Genomic DNA, 12,503 nt, shown 5'->3' with positions numbered 1-12,503 from the left:
AGTTTTATTTTTGTATCAAGTGGAGAAGGACATGAAATTTTGGGGGGGGGGGGGGTTTAAAAGGGGACTAGGGCCTTGGGGATAGTCCATTATCTAGTCCACATAACCTGTGTTGTTTTTGCTAGAGTCCATCCTTATCATTGTTTAATAATTACTTTGTAGGCACATTTTGTTTGCCCCAATGTAAGAAAGAAGAACCGCTGTGCTGTTTGTATTACATGGCTCCCGTTAAATGTTGAGTTAGTTGAATCTGAAAGGGATTTCAAGAGCAGATTCTACCTACTCTGTTCAATTTATACCTGTGCTTGGATAAATTTGCACTTGCCAGTGTATATGACCTGACAGTGATTGTGTGAATGTGCATGTGTGCCTATTGCACAAGTATGAATTTTGTCTCTCGGGTCTGTCATAGTTTCTGACTTCTGTTGAACGTCTGGTGTGGTTGGGGGATATTCTGCTTTTTTTAAACTGTCCATGTCAGTTTGGTTACCAAATACTGGTAGTTGTACTATTATTTTCTAATCACAGTCTGTGTAAACCTGTATTTTCAAGAAGCTGTTTAATAATAAAATCCTAAATATGATGTTTTGCCTGTTTATGGCATCACTTCAATAAATGTGTGTGTTGACACAGAATGGTTTCTGTTTATTTAAATGTGTGTCATCTGATGACAGTTCAAGCTTTACTCTAACAAGAAAGACACCTTAAATTGTGCCAGTTTAATCTCTTGCATGCCAGGATAACAAGACTGTCAACATTGTCATAGCCTTTTTCCAGTAGAGGTGCTCAAAGGTGTCATTATTTGTATCTGTAACCAACAAAATGATCTGTCCCTATATTACATTTAAATTAACTACTTGTGTGGAATGTACTTTGATGAAAGTAAAAAATAGTACTCTGAACGTTAATAAGTCAAATGTTTTATTAAACAGGGTTGAAAAGTAAACTGTCCACGCGTCTAAGCAGAAGGGGGCGGTAATGCACTTAACGCGGCCTTCAACCATAAAAGAAGAAGACGAAAGCCGTTGCTATGCGACAACGCTGCAATACATCAAGCGCTCGGCCTAAATTTGAGCTACCCAACTATATTTTAGCTAAATTTACTTGCCTTTTCTTGGTCATCCTTTATTGTTCAACAAACCAGGTAACGTACCCATTTTTAATGCACGTAACAGTCAACGCTACCGACATTTCCTAACTTATATCACTTTGTGGCCACCGGTAGCATTAAGTTCACTTACGTTAACCTTAAGGAATATTAATGCATTTAAATTAACCGAGCAGGTTAAAAAAACTCTACCAAAACTGGTTATTGTTTTTTCTATTATAGTGTAACGAAAAGTAGAAATTATTTGTCAATACGGAATTGATTTTCTGGACCCGCTGTTTAGTAATGCTAGACCTCTGTTCATGAGCTAAAGGAACTAACGCTAGCTACAAGCTAGTTAGTTACCTGTATCCAACATTATGTCCTTAAGTTTTCTTTATTTTTCGTTTATGGAGCAGATTGGCAGGAAACAAGGGACCAGTTGATAAACAGACGTAAATAATAATGTTGATTAACACTAACAGAAAGCGACTAAACGTTAAAAGCCCTACAACTCATCTTTATTTCAAATTCTTTATTTTCAAATGAACTTATTAACTAAATTAACTTCATGCAAGGATTGACAGATAAATCAGATATTTTACGACACTTTAGTTGTAAATGCTTTGATAACATTTTAAATAGTATAAACACAAACTATGAATAAACTGCTCATATCAGGGAGAGCTTGAATAGCATATTTTAGCTCTTAAAGTATTAAATACACATCATGAGATCAGAATTATCCTAATTCCCTTTGTGTGGCTTTTGATAGGCTTCATCTTATAGCTGTCTTTCCTTGCATGCTGCCTTCCTGGGAAAGACCATGTGTCAGTTTATTTTAAATGACCTGATGGCCTTCCAGCACCCTGCCAGGGGGCCAGATTTTGGCCTATTCTACACCTATTGGGTGACTAATGCCAGATTCACAGACATAAAATTATTAGCCTTTTTCTTTCATGTTGTTTTTCTTGTTCAAAGAAACATGTCAAATTGATGACCGTATTGTATTGTTTGCAACTTATTATATGCAGTTTTTAGTTTTTCATCTGGACCTAGAATTTTTGAATTTGTAATAACATTTAAATTGAGAAAAGGTTCAATTTAATTGAATACCCATATCTGTATACAGGGCATATTCCCCAGCATGGTTTCTTTTATCATACAGAAACAGCTTGTCACCAGGAAATACACATTTCTGTTGCTTCTCCAGCTAGTATCTCTATAAAACATGTGGTTTTCTTGGCCTTTTCCTCTGTATTTCTCTCAAACTTCCCTTGTGTAACAACAATATTGGATAGCTTCAAGTCAATAGAGCCAGAATTGGATTTTTATGTTGTGTTATTGTCAATGTGCGCAGTGGCCAGGGAGCTGCCACTTTTTTTTATCTTCTCTTAGATCTTCTGTCTGCTAGATCTCATCTGCTAATTGGACTAAATTGCAATGTTTTATATTGCAGCCATGCCTCTTTCAGACACAATCTACTGTGCCCAGCAAATCAACATCCCTCCCGAGCTGCCAGACATCCTCAAAAACTTCACTAAGGCAGCCATCCGTACACAGCCCAAGGATTTGCTGCTGTGGTCTGTGGCGTAAGTTTTAATCGCTGTCAGTGGCGGTTCGGATAGAGGGCAGTGATACATGTGATTGTGTTTTATTCCAATCTTGATCTCTTAAACAACGCCATAAACAGCATCTCCAGGCAACACCGCTGTATGAAAAGCCATACCCTTTTCACCTGTGCGTCTCTCATCTTTGCATTGACTGGCTGTAATTGGATCCCAGGGGCTTCAGTGTTACTGCAGCAGTTAAACTATCCGACTTTCTCCCACAAAGAAACAGCACTTTTAAAGTACTGGGTTAAATTTAAATACACTAAGTTTTTTTGTACCCCCAAGGGCTGTCATATCATCTACTATTTTATTGGCCAATGTAGCTTGGCAGTGTTTACAGCAGAAGACAATAAACATGAGCCATATGGTGAAATAAAAACAATTCAAATGTCTCCTGGGTTACAAGATGTTTATATGCTATTAAAATAACACCAGGCTCTGTTGCCTCACAGAAACGCTGAAAGTCATCCTGCCTTTAAGTTCACTGTAAAATATTATTTGAACTGAAGTAAGATAAGCCAGAGCATGCCCTTTAGCATAATGAGAATATCGCTAAACTGCAGACAAAGAAAACTACAACACATGATGATTTATTCAACTGATGGTACTCATGAGAACTCATCAAATTGGACTAAAGCCAACTCATGCCTGATTTGACATTGTCTACTTTTATCACTTTATTTGATTGGCATGCTTGGGGAGCAGGCAGGATGAGTGACAAGCAGGGTAAGGCTATGCACAGTATTTAATAATGTATGTGTGTTAATGTGTGTGTGTTTGCCCTCTCCCAGATACTTCAGTGCAATGTCTAAAGGAGAATGTCTGCCTGTCAAGGACAGACTGGAGATGAACGTTGCCACCCAGAAGACAGACACTGGGCTGACTCCAGGTCTACTTAAGATTCTCCATAAACAGGTATTTTCTCTACGGCAAGACTGATTGCATAAATGTTTGCCTTGTGTTGTTGCTATTGGAAAAAAGCAATGTAAGTAATGTATTGTATATTTTCCTGTGTGCTTTACTGTTTTTCATTTGCATGTCCTGTACAGGCCAAGGAAACTAAAAAAGAGAGAAGCTTCATTATATCACTAACAAACATTCTATGCTTGGACCGACGCCTGATACTGGTATTGTTGCATCAATGCACCATGCATCTCCTGTAAGCTTCAATGGAACCTCGCTTTAAACCTTAGTCTAGTTTATACTCTAAATCTAAATTTAATTCTGTTGCACCAAAACTTAAGACGCCAATTTAAAACATGAGCCAGTATCAACGTTAAATTTACGCTTGAGGAGGATTAAACCTTTTAAGTGGCTGCCTTTTTGAGATGGTTTGGCAAAATAATTGTGTGTTGCTCCACTAAATCAGCCGACCAGTTTTTCTCAAAGGAGGAGAAATTACAGCTTCTCTGTCGGGCCATCATGAGTAGGCTAACTAAGGAATACAGAGCAACCAAAAATTAACATTTTCCCTGTTTTATAATTTCTAGGTGTCAACAACACTCGATTATGTATTTATTTATTTATCATGTGTTCTAATTTTGGTAAGCAAGCATCTCCGTATTGCTTAAACTTCATTTGATTTTGGTTTTTTTATCAATAAACCAGGATTTATAAAAAGAAATTAATTTTTAATTGTGCAACAATGCATCTCACATAAGCGTCAATAGAACAGAAACCAAGCAGAGCATAGAAGGTGCATTAGTGATGTAATGACCCTTCTTTCTTCTTTTTAGTTTCTTTGGCACAGATTATATTATGTAAAGCTTACTTTACCTTATGTTCTATGAGCATAATTATTCGTTGCATTGCAAGTTAAATGCCCACATTTGCTTACACTTTAATTGTTTTGTGTGTATTTGCATATTGCAGCGATTCTTCCCATGTGGATCATTAAAGTTTAATATTGTAAACCCATTTTATTTTACCTGGAGCATCTACTGGCATCACAGTGTGGTGTGTTCATTAAAAGAGCTGAAAAATTAATATTTCTTCAAAGGCCAATACTTGAGCAGCCTTAACCTTGTGAGGATGCTGCTCTCTTTCTGTATTTATGCAAGTAATATTAGTATTACAAAGTTATTAATTTTTTAAACTGTCCTCACTTTACAAAATTTCACAAAGTAAAGAGCAGTCTGCTAACTTCATGGCCACAAATTGAGCACAAATACAGAATAGTATTGTTGTTTTAGAGTATTAAAACTCACACATGAAGCTTACATATTAATCTACCAGCTGTAGTGGGAATAAACCCCTCTTCTTATGTATTCTCCTCGCTGTGTCTTAATTGCAAGGCTTTCCACACATAAAAGTCTACCATAACTAAAGGAAGTCTTGCTGATAAGTAGAGCATTAGTATGCATGGGTGCCTGATTCCCTAGGTGCAATACTGCTGTTTATTTCAACAAATAATACAGAATAATTACTACTTCTTTTTTTTTTTACAGTCATCTGGTAAACTAGATGACCTCATTTATTTTTCTTCTCCCTCACATAAAACCTCCACTCCTCTGACCCCATCTTAGCTGTCCCCTGGGCCAATGTGCAACAAGCAGGAACTGCAGAAGAAATGGAAGGGTCTCTGTCTACCAATGGAACAGCTTGAGACGCTGCTGTCTCTGGGCGGCTTTACCTCAGACATCAACTGGATGGAGTTTTTCGCCTTGGGCTGCAGTGCTCTGGGAGGGGTGAGATGTTACATAAGGCCAGATATAAATGCTAACACCACTTTATACCACTTCCTTTGAGCCTTAACACCTACTGTGTTGCAAAATACAGCTGGAGATCCCCAAGCAGCACCTTTATTGTTCATTTTAAAGTCTGGTCTTCTCATGTTTAAACTAGATCCAGACATGCATGATCCAGGCTTCTCCATCAGGGTCCCGAGGCTCCATAAAGAATAACTGGATAAATCCTTCTCTGGCTGCTTGAATCTTTGCAATGCTATGAAGCCAATGATTTTGCTTCAAAGCTTCAAAGAACTTTACAGACAATGGCTTAGAATCTGCAAAATCAAATGCAGCTTAGCATCACCAACATGATATGCTCAGTGTCAGTAGTTTGGAGAGGATGCTGCTGTGTATGAGGCTGTTGACCACAGTAACCACATGGGGGCAGTCATGTTCTACACTGACTAGACTTTTTTTTAACTGCCTGCAAGCTGGTGTGTGTGCATGTAAGTGTATTTGCAGTGTGTGCTTGTGATGCACAAACAAGATGTGATGGTCCTTGAATGCTGAATGCATACTTTTTCATTTTGTGTCTTGTTTTTTTGTCAAAACTCTACTGTCTGCTTCTCTTTCTCTCTATATACATATTCTAAGACCCTTTTGAGTTCTCTGAAGTTTGCCTGTCAGATCCTGACAGAGGATGAGGAGGGTGGGGCTGCGAGGATCCCATTCAGCACGTTTGTCAAACTTTACACCTACCTGGCTCACGTGGACGGAGACATGTCACAGGACCACATTGACAACTTCCTTCGCAGCCTGCAGGCACAAGTGTAGGTGTCGTTTGTGAGTGTCTGTCTCAAATTAGAGAATTATAGTAATGAAGCCTACCTCACTACTTTCACTTGTAATAAGCAGAGTGGATGTAGGTGGTGGAAGATGAGGCTGTTTCATATGCATCACGAATAGAGATGCTACCCAGCCTAATTATTTTTCTCATTTGAATAAGTTCCCTATTTTTTCATCTCCAGTCAAATCTCATAAAAAGTTCTTATTTTAGCCTGGTCTATGAATATTGTCAGTCATCAAGGTCATTCGTTATCTGCAGGTACAGTTTCCTTTTATTTTTCCAACTTTCAGCTGCTCTGTATTGTCAAACATTACATTGTATGCTAGCTAGCTAAAAAGTTAACAAAAAGTTACATTGTTAGCTAGCTAAAAAGCTTGTTATCCTAGTGAGCCTTCTCATGAGGGCTTTGGCAGAGAAGCTTTAATTTCTCTTCTGACATGATTATTTTGCTCAATCCGTCTCAAAAAGGCAGCTGTTTTGAAAGTTAAACCTACAGCCTTGTAGACTCTCCCACACAATGGAAGTGAATGGTGACCAGTTTTCAAATGTAAAAGAAATAAAAAATAAACATTTTTGTATTTGTTCTTCTGTCCAGCGCCCAGTACTCATCAGTTGCTGTATTTTGAGTCTACAAAAAAAACATCAGAATAAAAACATGAAATGCTTCCATACTGTTTGTTTGGCCAAGTTGACCAAAAAAAGTTACATAAAACTTGCATGCTGGGGCTTTAGTAGACTTGGATTATGCCAGACAGGCAGTATGGAGGCCTTTTATTTTGTTTTTTTTCCTATTTGTTTTTAATTTTTAAAAACTGGTCACCAGTTTGGGAGATTCTGCAACACTGTTTTCCTGTGAAACTCCAGCAGTGTTTTACGAACTTAACAAAATAAACCCAATCAATCAGAGTTCAAAGGTTTGATGCAACAGAATAAAATTTAAGAGTAAAAACTAAATTGAGGTGTAAAGAGACTTTTATATTTAATCTTTCTTAATATTAAGCTAGTTTAAAAGTTTAGTGCAACATAATTTAAAGTTAAACCATGATTTAATCAGGTTTAAACAATCAATCCTCTTTGGTGCAACCCAGTTTATAGTGATTAATAAGGGACATGAAGGTGATGGTGCCAATTTGTTTTCTGCTGTGAGGACTCTAGATGTGCTGAACACTGCTTTAGCTGTGTTCAGCCCCACATTTCTGCCAGTCAATGTCTGTAGGCTAAGAGGCACAGAGAGTTTAAGAGCTAAGCCAGGTTCCCTGGCCTCAGATGAAGTTGTGAGATAGTGATATTCACTGTTGTGAAAATCCCTATGCTGCTGAGTAGAGCTGTTGCACTGATGCACTGGTTTCTCTGCCCGACAGCAACAAGCAGAATGGCATGATTCAGGTTTCGAACTTCTACATCAGCAGGAAGTGAGGGAAGAAGAGAAGGAGAGCAAAGGAAGACAGGAAGGAAGGAACAGAAGTAACAAAATGACAGTGTTTCAATTAATAAATGGGGCTGCTAATGCTCCTTCAAGCACAGCTGTTGTTTCATTACCTAGAAATTGGACCAATTAATTGTTAGCATCAGGCACAGTGGGTTATTATTCATCATTGTCCAGCTGAACGAAGCTGCTATTTTGAGTCAGGTTGGAATCTTTTAATGAGCAGCGAGAGGGGCACAAAGCTGCCTTACACAAACTGTCAGGTGTGTGTGTATGCTTTTTATTGCCTGTTTCCTTATGTCTGGGTTAGCCAAAGTTCATTTATCATACACACAACTTATCAGCTTGCAGCCTTACCTCATTTGGCCTCTCTGCTGGTGTATTCGTTTCACCCAGCAAACGAAAAAGAGGAGCAGTAAGGAGATAAGCTCAGAGGGTGCAAGAGCGTGATTTTCAGCTTGTGTTAAAGACCTAAAAACCCCCTGAGTTTTGTTCACTCCTCCATGCAATATTGTAAATGGGCAAGTACACATGCGCCCTCAGACAAGTTTATTACATGAAATCACACGCAGGGCCGAGAAATCTCACAGGCACACACACACACACACACACACGCATAAATCTCATACCCAGTCTTTCTAAACGTCAGTACATCATTTTACATTCGCTCATTTTCAAAAGACGCATGAGAGAATGATCATAGGCCACAGAGGCACAATATGACACTCTTTTCTTATGAACATGTATTTCCCCTAACACACACACATGCAGACTTGAAGTTGTTTTATTTTGTGAGTATTTCATCAGGCAGGGCAGGAAACAGGATCAGTGGGAATTCACAGTTCAGGCACAGTTGGCAGTAGGTTTTAGGAGTGGAGGATACACACAAACACACTCACACACACACACCGAAGCTTACCCCTTGCAGGTTTGCCACTGTGGCCAAGTCAGAGGGGATTGGAGGACAGATAGAATCCCTGATAACCTGATAACTGCAGGCTCTCCACCCATATGACACAGCAGAAAAGGAATTTTGTCAAGGCTTAAAACAGAGATCTCTCTGTGAAGGACTTAGTTAAAGGGACATTGAAAATTTATATTGGATTTTTATTTTACATTTCCCATAATGCAGCTCAACTTTGTATTTCATTAGACCCTCCTTGCCTCCAAAATGCCCTCGTCTTTCAAACACTACGCCCCCAGTTTTTAACATAGGCTGTCTGTTGAAAAGATTTCAACCCAAGCTAAGTTAACCCTGGTGACATCCCCACTAGGACTGTGATAAATAATCTAAACTTCATGTAAAACTGTGAAAGTGAAAGTGTGTTGAAAATAACTCAACATTGATTTTAATCTGCTCAGAATACATTTTTGGTAGGAAAATACAGTTTATAATTAATAGATTGTTTGTCTTCAAGTGGAGTCCAAACTGAGGTGTTGGTAGCAAAGATTTGTCATTCCAGCAATCAAAAGTGTTACTGTTAATTTCTTTTACAGTTGAGTTTACAACCATTGTGCATGTGAACCACCACATGATTTTTCAATGAGGTTTAAACCCTTTTTCCTCAGTAGAAATAGAGACCAGCTCTGATAAACTTTTCCAGGAAGACAGAAACTTTATTTAGAAAATGAGGAACTTTCAGTTTTGGTTCAGGGCCGTAGTTTCTTCTTCCTAGAAGGTCACACCTCTCCAGTTGGTACTTTCCAGTGGCCCTGTAACTGTAGGGATTGTGTTTATGATGCTGAACATTGCTGACCTGTTAAACATAAGGGACTGCAGCAGTTTGTGCATTTATTCAAACTATACACAGGTACTGTCTGTTGCTAGTATCAATATCAGGACATCCAGTGGGAGTTTATTTTAAGGGATAATTCACATTATTTGAAGTGGGGTTGTATGAGGTACTTATTGGTAGTTAGTGTAGTACTTACAGTACATGCCACAGCAGTACATTGCTTAAGCTCCTACACTTCTACTTCTGCTGCTTCTCCAAACTGGAGGTGTGCCAATTGCCATCTATTGTAAGTAATACACAAACTATCGAGTACCTCATACAACCCTACTTCAGAAAATCCGAACCATCCCGTTAATTTTACTGGAAACTAAAAGTTTTCACAATGGTTATTTATTACAAAAGAAAAGTACCTGAAAAAAACTAGATCTTCGCTCCTTTAAGAAACTTGTCTTTTTAGTGTTTCACTTTCCTCCCTCTTTATGTCTGCCTTCAAGCATAATTTCATAATTTCAAGCATAAATAAAACCATACTCTTACAATAGCAAACCACAAACACTCTTTTGTCTCAAACCAAACTACTTTGTTTTAATTTTCTTACTAAAACTGAAACCATTAAAACTGGCATATGTGCATGATTAGAGACACCACTTCCTCTTGATCTAATGAAAAGTGAGTGATCTTGTCAGGTCACATCTCCCCTGAAACAGTGATATGTTCACACAGAGAATTTGTAGGCCTATCCTCAATCTACCATGCAACTAAAACATATTTTTAGTTGCATCGTCTCGTAGTACAATGCTCACACAGTGCAGCTTGAGAGCTGTATGCTCCATTGTTTTAGGATGCTGGAACTCGGGAGCGACATGATGTCATTGCAAAGATGTCAGTGGTTTAGGAATCTCAGCTCTGGGGTGGACATTGTTGCACAACCTTTACTGTTTCTTCAAGCTTTGCTCATAACATCACATCTCCAGGGACACGGCGAATGTAGCAGAGCAGTGCAAAAGAGACAGGAGAAGAGAGAGCGGACACAAAGGCTCCATTTGAGCGTTCCTCTCTGTAGATGTTGTGTAACAGATTTCAGGGTAAGGATAAGGGAAAACATGATTCATGCTGTACTCTGAAGTTGCAGAACATGGATATTTTATCAGTCAGCTCTACTGTACTCAGTACAGCTCTTCTCTGTTTTGTAGGAACTTGTTTAAAGGTGCAATGTGTAAAAGAAGAATTTTAATTCAAAACATTAAAAAAAAAATATCAACAGAATGTCACAGAAATCTATTTGTTGCATGGCAGAGATATCTACTAAACTTAGCATTGCTAAGCAGCTAGTCCTGGCCCGTCCTGTTTAGAAATTCCACTCTGTGTCTCAAGGGTGATAGACAGCAAAGATGATTACAGCAAACAGTATAGTCAGGATCAGCTAGCAGTTACTCTGGTGATAAGCTGCCCCCTATTTGTTTGGAGTTACCTTTTTACAGGTGACCATATTTTACACGTTGCCTATATAAACATTAATATGTTGTTTTACATGACTCAGTTAGTCTAGAATTCATTGTGAGGCTTGGCAGTTTGTATTACTATGCATTAGTTTGAATACGTTATCTATTAGGAACTAGGACATTTTTGCCAGCTGCTCAGTTGTATATGTATTGCTCATAGATTGTTCTGTTCAGATGTATGTCATAGATGTCTAACAGCATGCTATGTGTTCCAGGGAGCTCCAACATGGGATGATAAAACCTCTGGACTTCATCCATCGGGATGATATGAACTCAACTGCTTCTGATTCATCAGACTTTCCCAGAGGAACCTCAAGAGCTGAATAAGAATGATAAAATACATAACTTTCAAAATTAAAGCTTGATTTTAACAGTGAAAGCTGAATCAAATCCTAAAAGATCTACTGGTGAGTGCAGTGTGCAGTATGTGTATGTTGGTGTGACCAAAAGAGAGAGTCAGCAGGAAATGCCTGCCACTGCACTGTATCTGATGCATCTAACCTGCAATCATCATGGACATTATACCACTGACATTACCCATACTTTCCTCCAGGGACCGTTTAAAGCAGGGCTGCCCAAAGTGGGCCTGTGGGCCAAAGTCAGCCCATCATATGATTTGATTTGACTGGATGTTTCTAGTCCAAAACAATGGAAAAACTAATTGTTAATCCCTTTCTTTGTTAGTAAGAAAGACGTGTCAAACAAAACATTTGGGCACCCGTTTTAAAGCCTGTATTTTGGTATACCACTCGCCAGTGTCTTAATGCTGAGATGGAATGAACAAGCTGAAACCTCCATGGCTGCCTGTGACAGGCACCTGTCAATCAAGCAAACACCCCCAAAGCATTTTTCTTTTTAAGCCTCATTACTTCTTAATGGAACAATGATCTCATAATCCCCACTGTGACACACATTAGCAGATGTAAAATTAATTTATTGAGATCTGAACTCCATGCAAAAATATACATAATTGCTTTGTTTTTCATGAGAGAAGTTGGAGGAGTCTTGATTTCAGCACATTCTGGGATTTGTTTGGAGCTGGTACCCTGCAACCATTAGAGGAACATCATTTTAAGACACCTACGCATTGGCTTCACCACTCTGCCTCACCATCACAGTGAGGTCACGTGTGTGTGTTTGTGTGTAAGAGGACAATGATTAGTTCCTCTGCAAGAAGAATTGGACTTTTATCTGGTGGCGTCACTCTGTGCTGTCACACTTCACAGCATAGATTGTTCTATTCTATGTAATGTTTTTGTGTATTTATTATGAATACTGATTTTGTCTAGAAGGTTGAACAGCATTTGCTAACAATACATGAAATGCATGATTTGTCCAGGCTGTGTTTTGTTCTTATACACACATATCACAAAAACTTAATTAAGGGCCATTGCTGGCTGATTAAAATTAGTTAATTACCACTTGTGGACTATTGAATTTCTCCTATTCAGCCGCCTGCAAAAGTCTTCTCTGTCCCTGGATTGGAGTGTGGTCCTTAGCTTCTGAATAGACAGTGTTGTCTGTCCCAGTCTCATTAAGTGATTAGTCAATAATATGAAGAGTTTCTAATCAAGCTATTAATAATCAGTGCATTAGGCCTTTGCTATGAAATGGAAAAATTAT

The 12,503-nt window shown here is 38.5% G+C and overlaps 1 protein-coding gene across 1 annotated transcript; it reads left to right on the top strand.

Annotated features, from left to right (window-relative positions):
• The first annotated feature begins 1,017 nt into the window (after nt 1-1,017).
• On the top strand, nt 1,018-12,219 carry ropn1l (rhophilin associated tail protein 1-like). Its single transcript, XM_084747216.1, has 6 exons — nt 1,018-1,144; nt 2,547-2,679; nt 3,492-3,615; nt 5,226-5,387; nt 6,024-6,199; nt 11,096-12,219. The coding sequence occupies exons 2-6, from the start codon at nt 2,549-2,551 to the stop codon at nt 11,205-11,207; spliced, it is 705 nt and encodes a 234-aa protein (XP_084603342.1). The 5' UTR covers nt 1,018-1,144; nt 2,547-2,548; the 3' UTR covers nt 11,208-12,219.
• Nucleotides 12,220-12,503: the final 284 nt, after the last annotated feature.

The sequence above is a fragment of the Lutjanus erythropterus genome, chromosome 21 (assembly GCF_056507025.1).
Source record: "Lutjanus erythropterus isolate fLutEry1 chromosome 21, fLutEry1.hap2, whole genome shotgun sequence".
Lineage (NCBI taxonomy): Eukaryota > Metazoa > Chordata > Actinopteri > Lutjaniformes > Lutjanidae > Lutjanus > Lutjanus erythropterus.
This window is presented reverse-complemented; position numbering and strand designations above follow the sequence as displayed.

Coding starts and splice junctions, on each gene's coding strand:
- ropn1l (XM_084747216.1), top strand. CDS start 2,549: ATGCCTCTTTCAGACACAATCTACTGTGCCCAGCAAATCAACATCCCT. Junction 2,680..3,491: donor TTGCTGCTGTGGTCTGTGGC/GTAAGTTTTAAT, acceptor GCCCTCTCCCAG/ATACTTCAGTGCAATGTCTA. Junction 6,200..11,095: donor CGCAGCCTGCAGGCACAAGT/GTAGGTGTCGTT, acceptor TATGTGTTCCAG/GGAGCTCCAACATGGGATGA.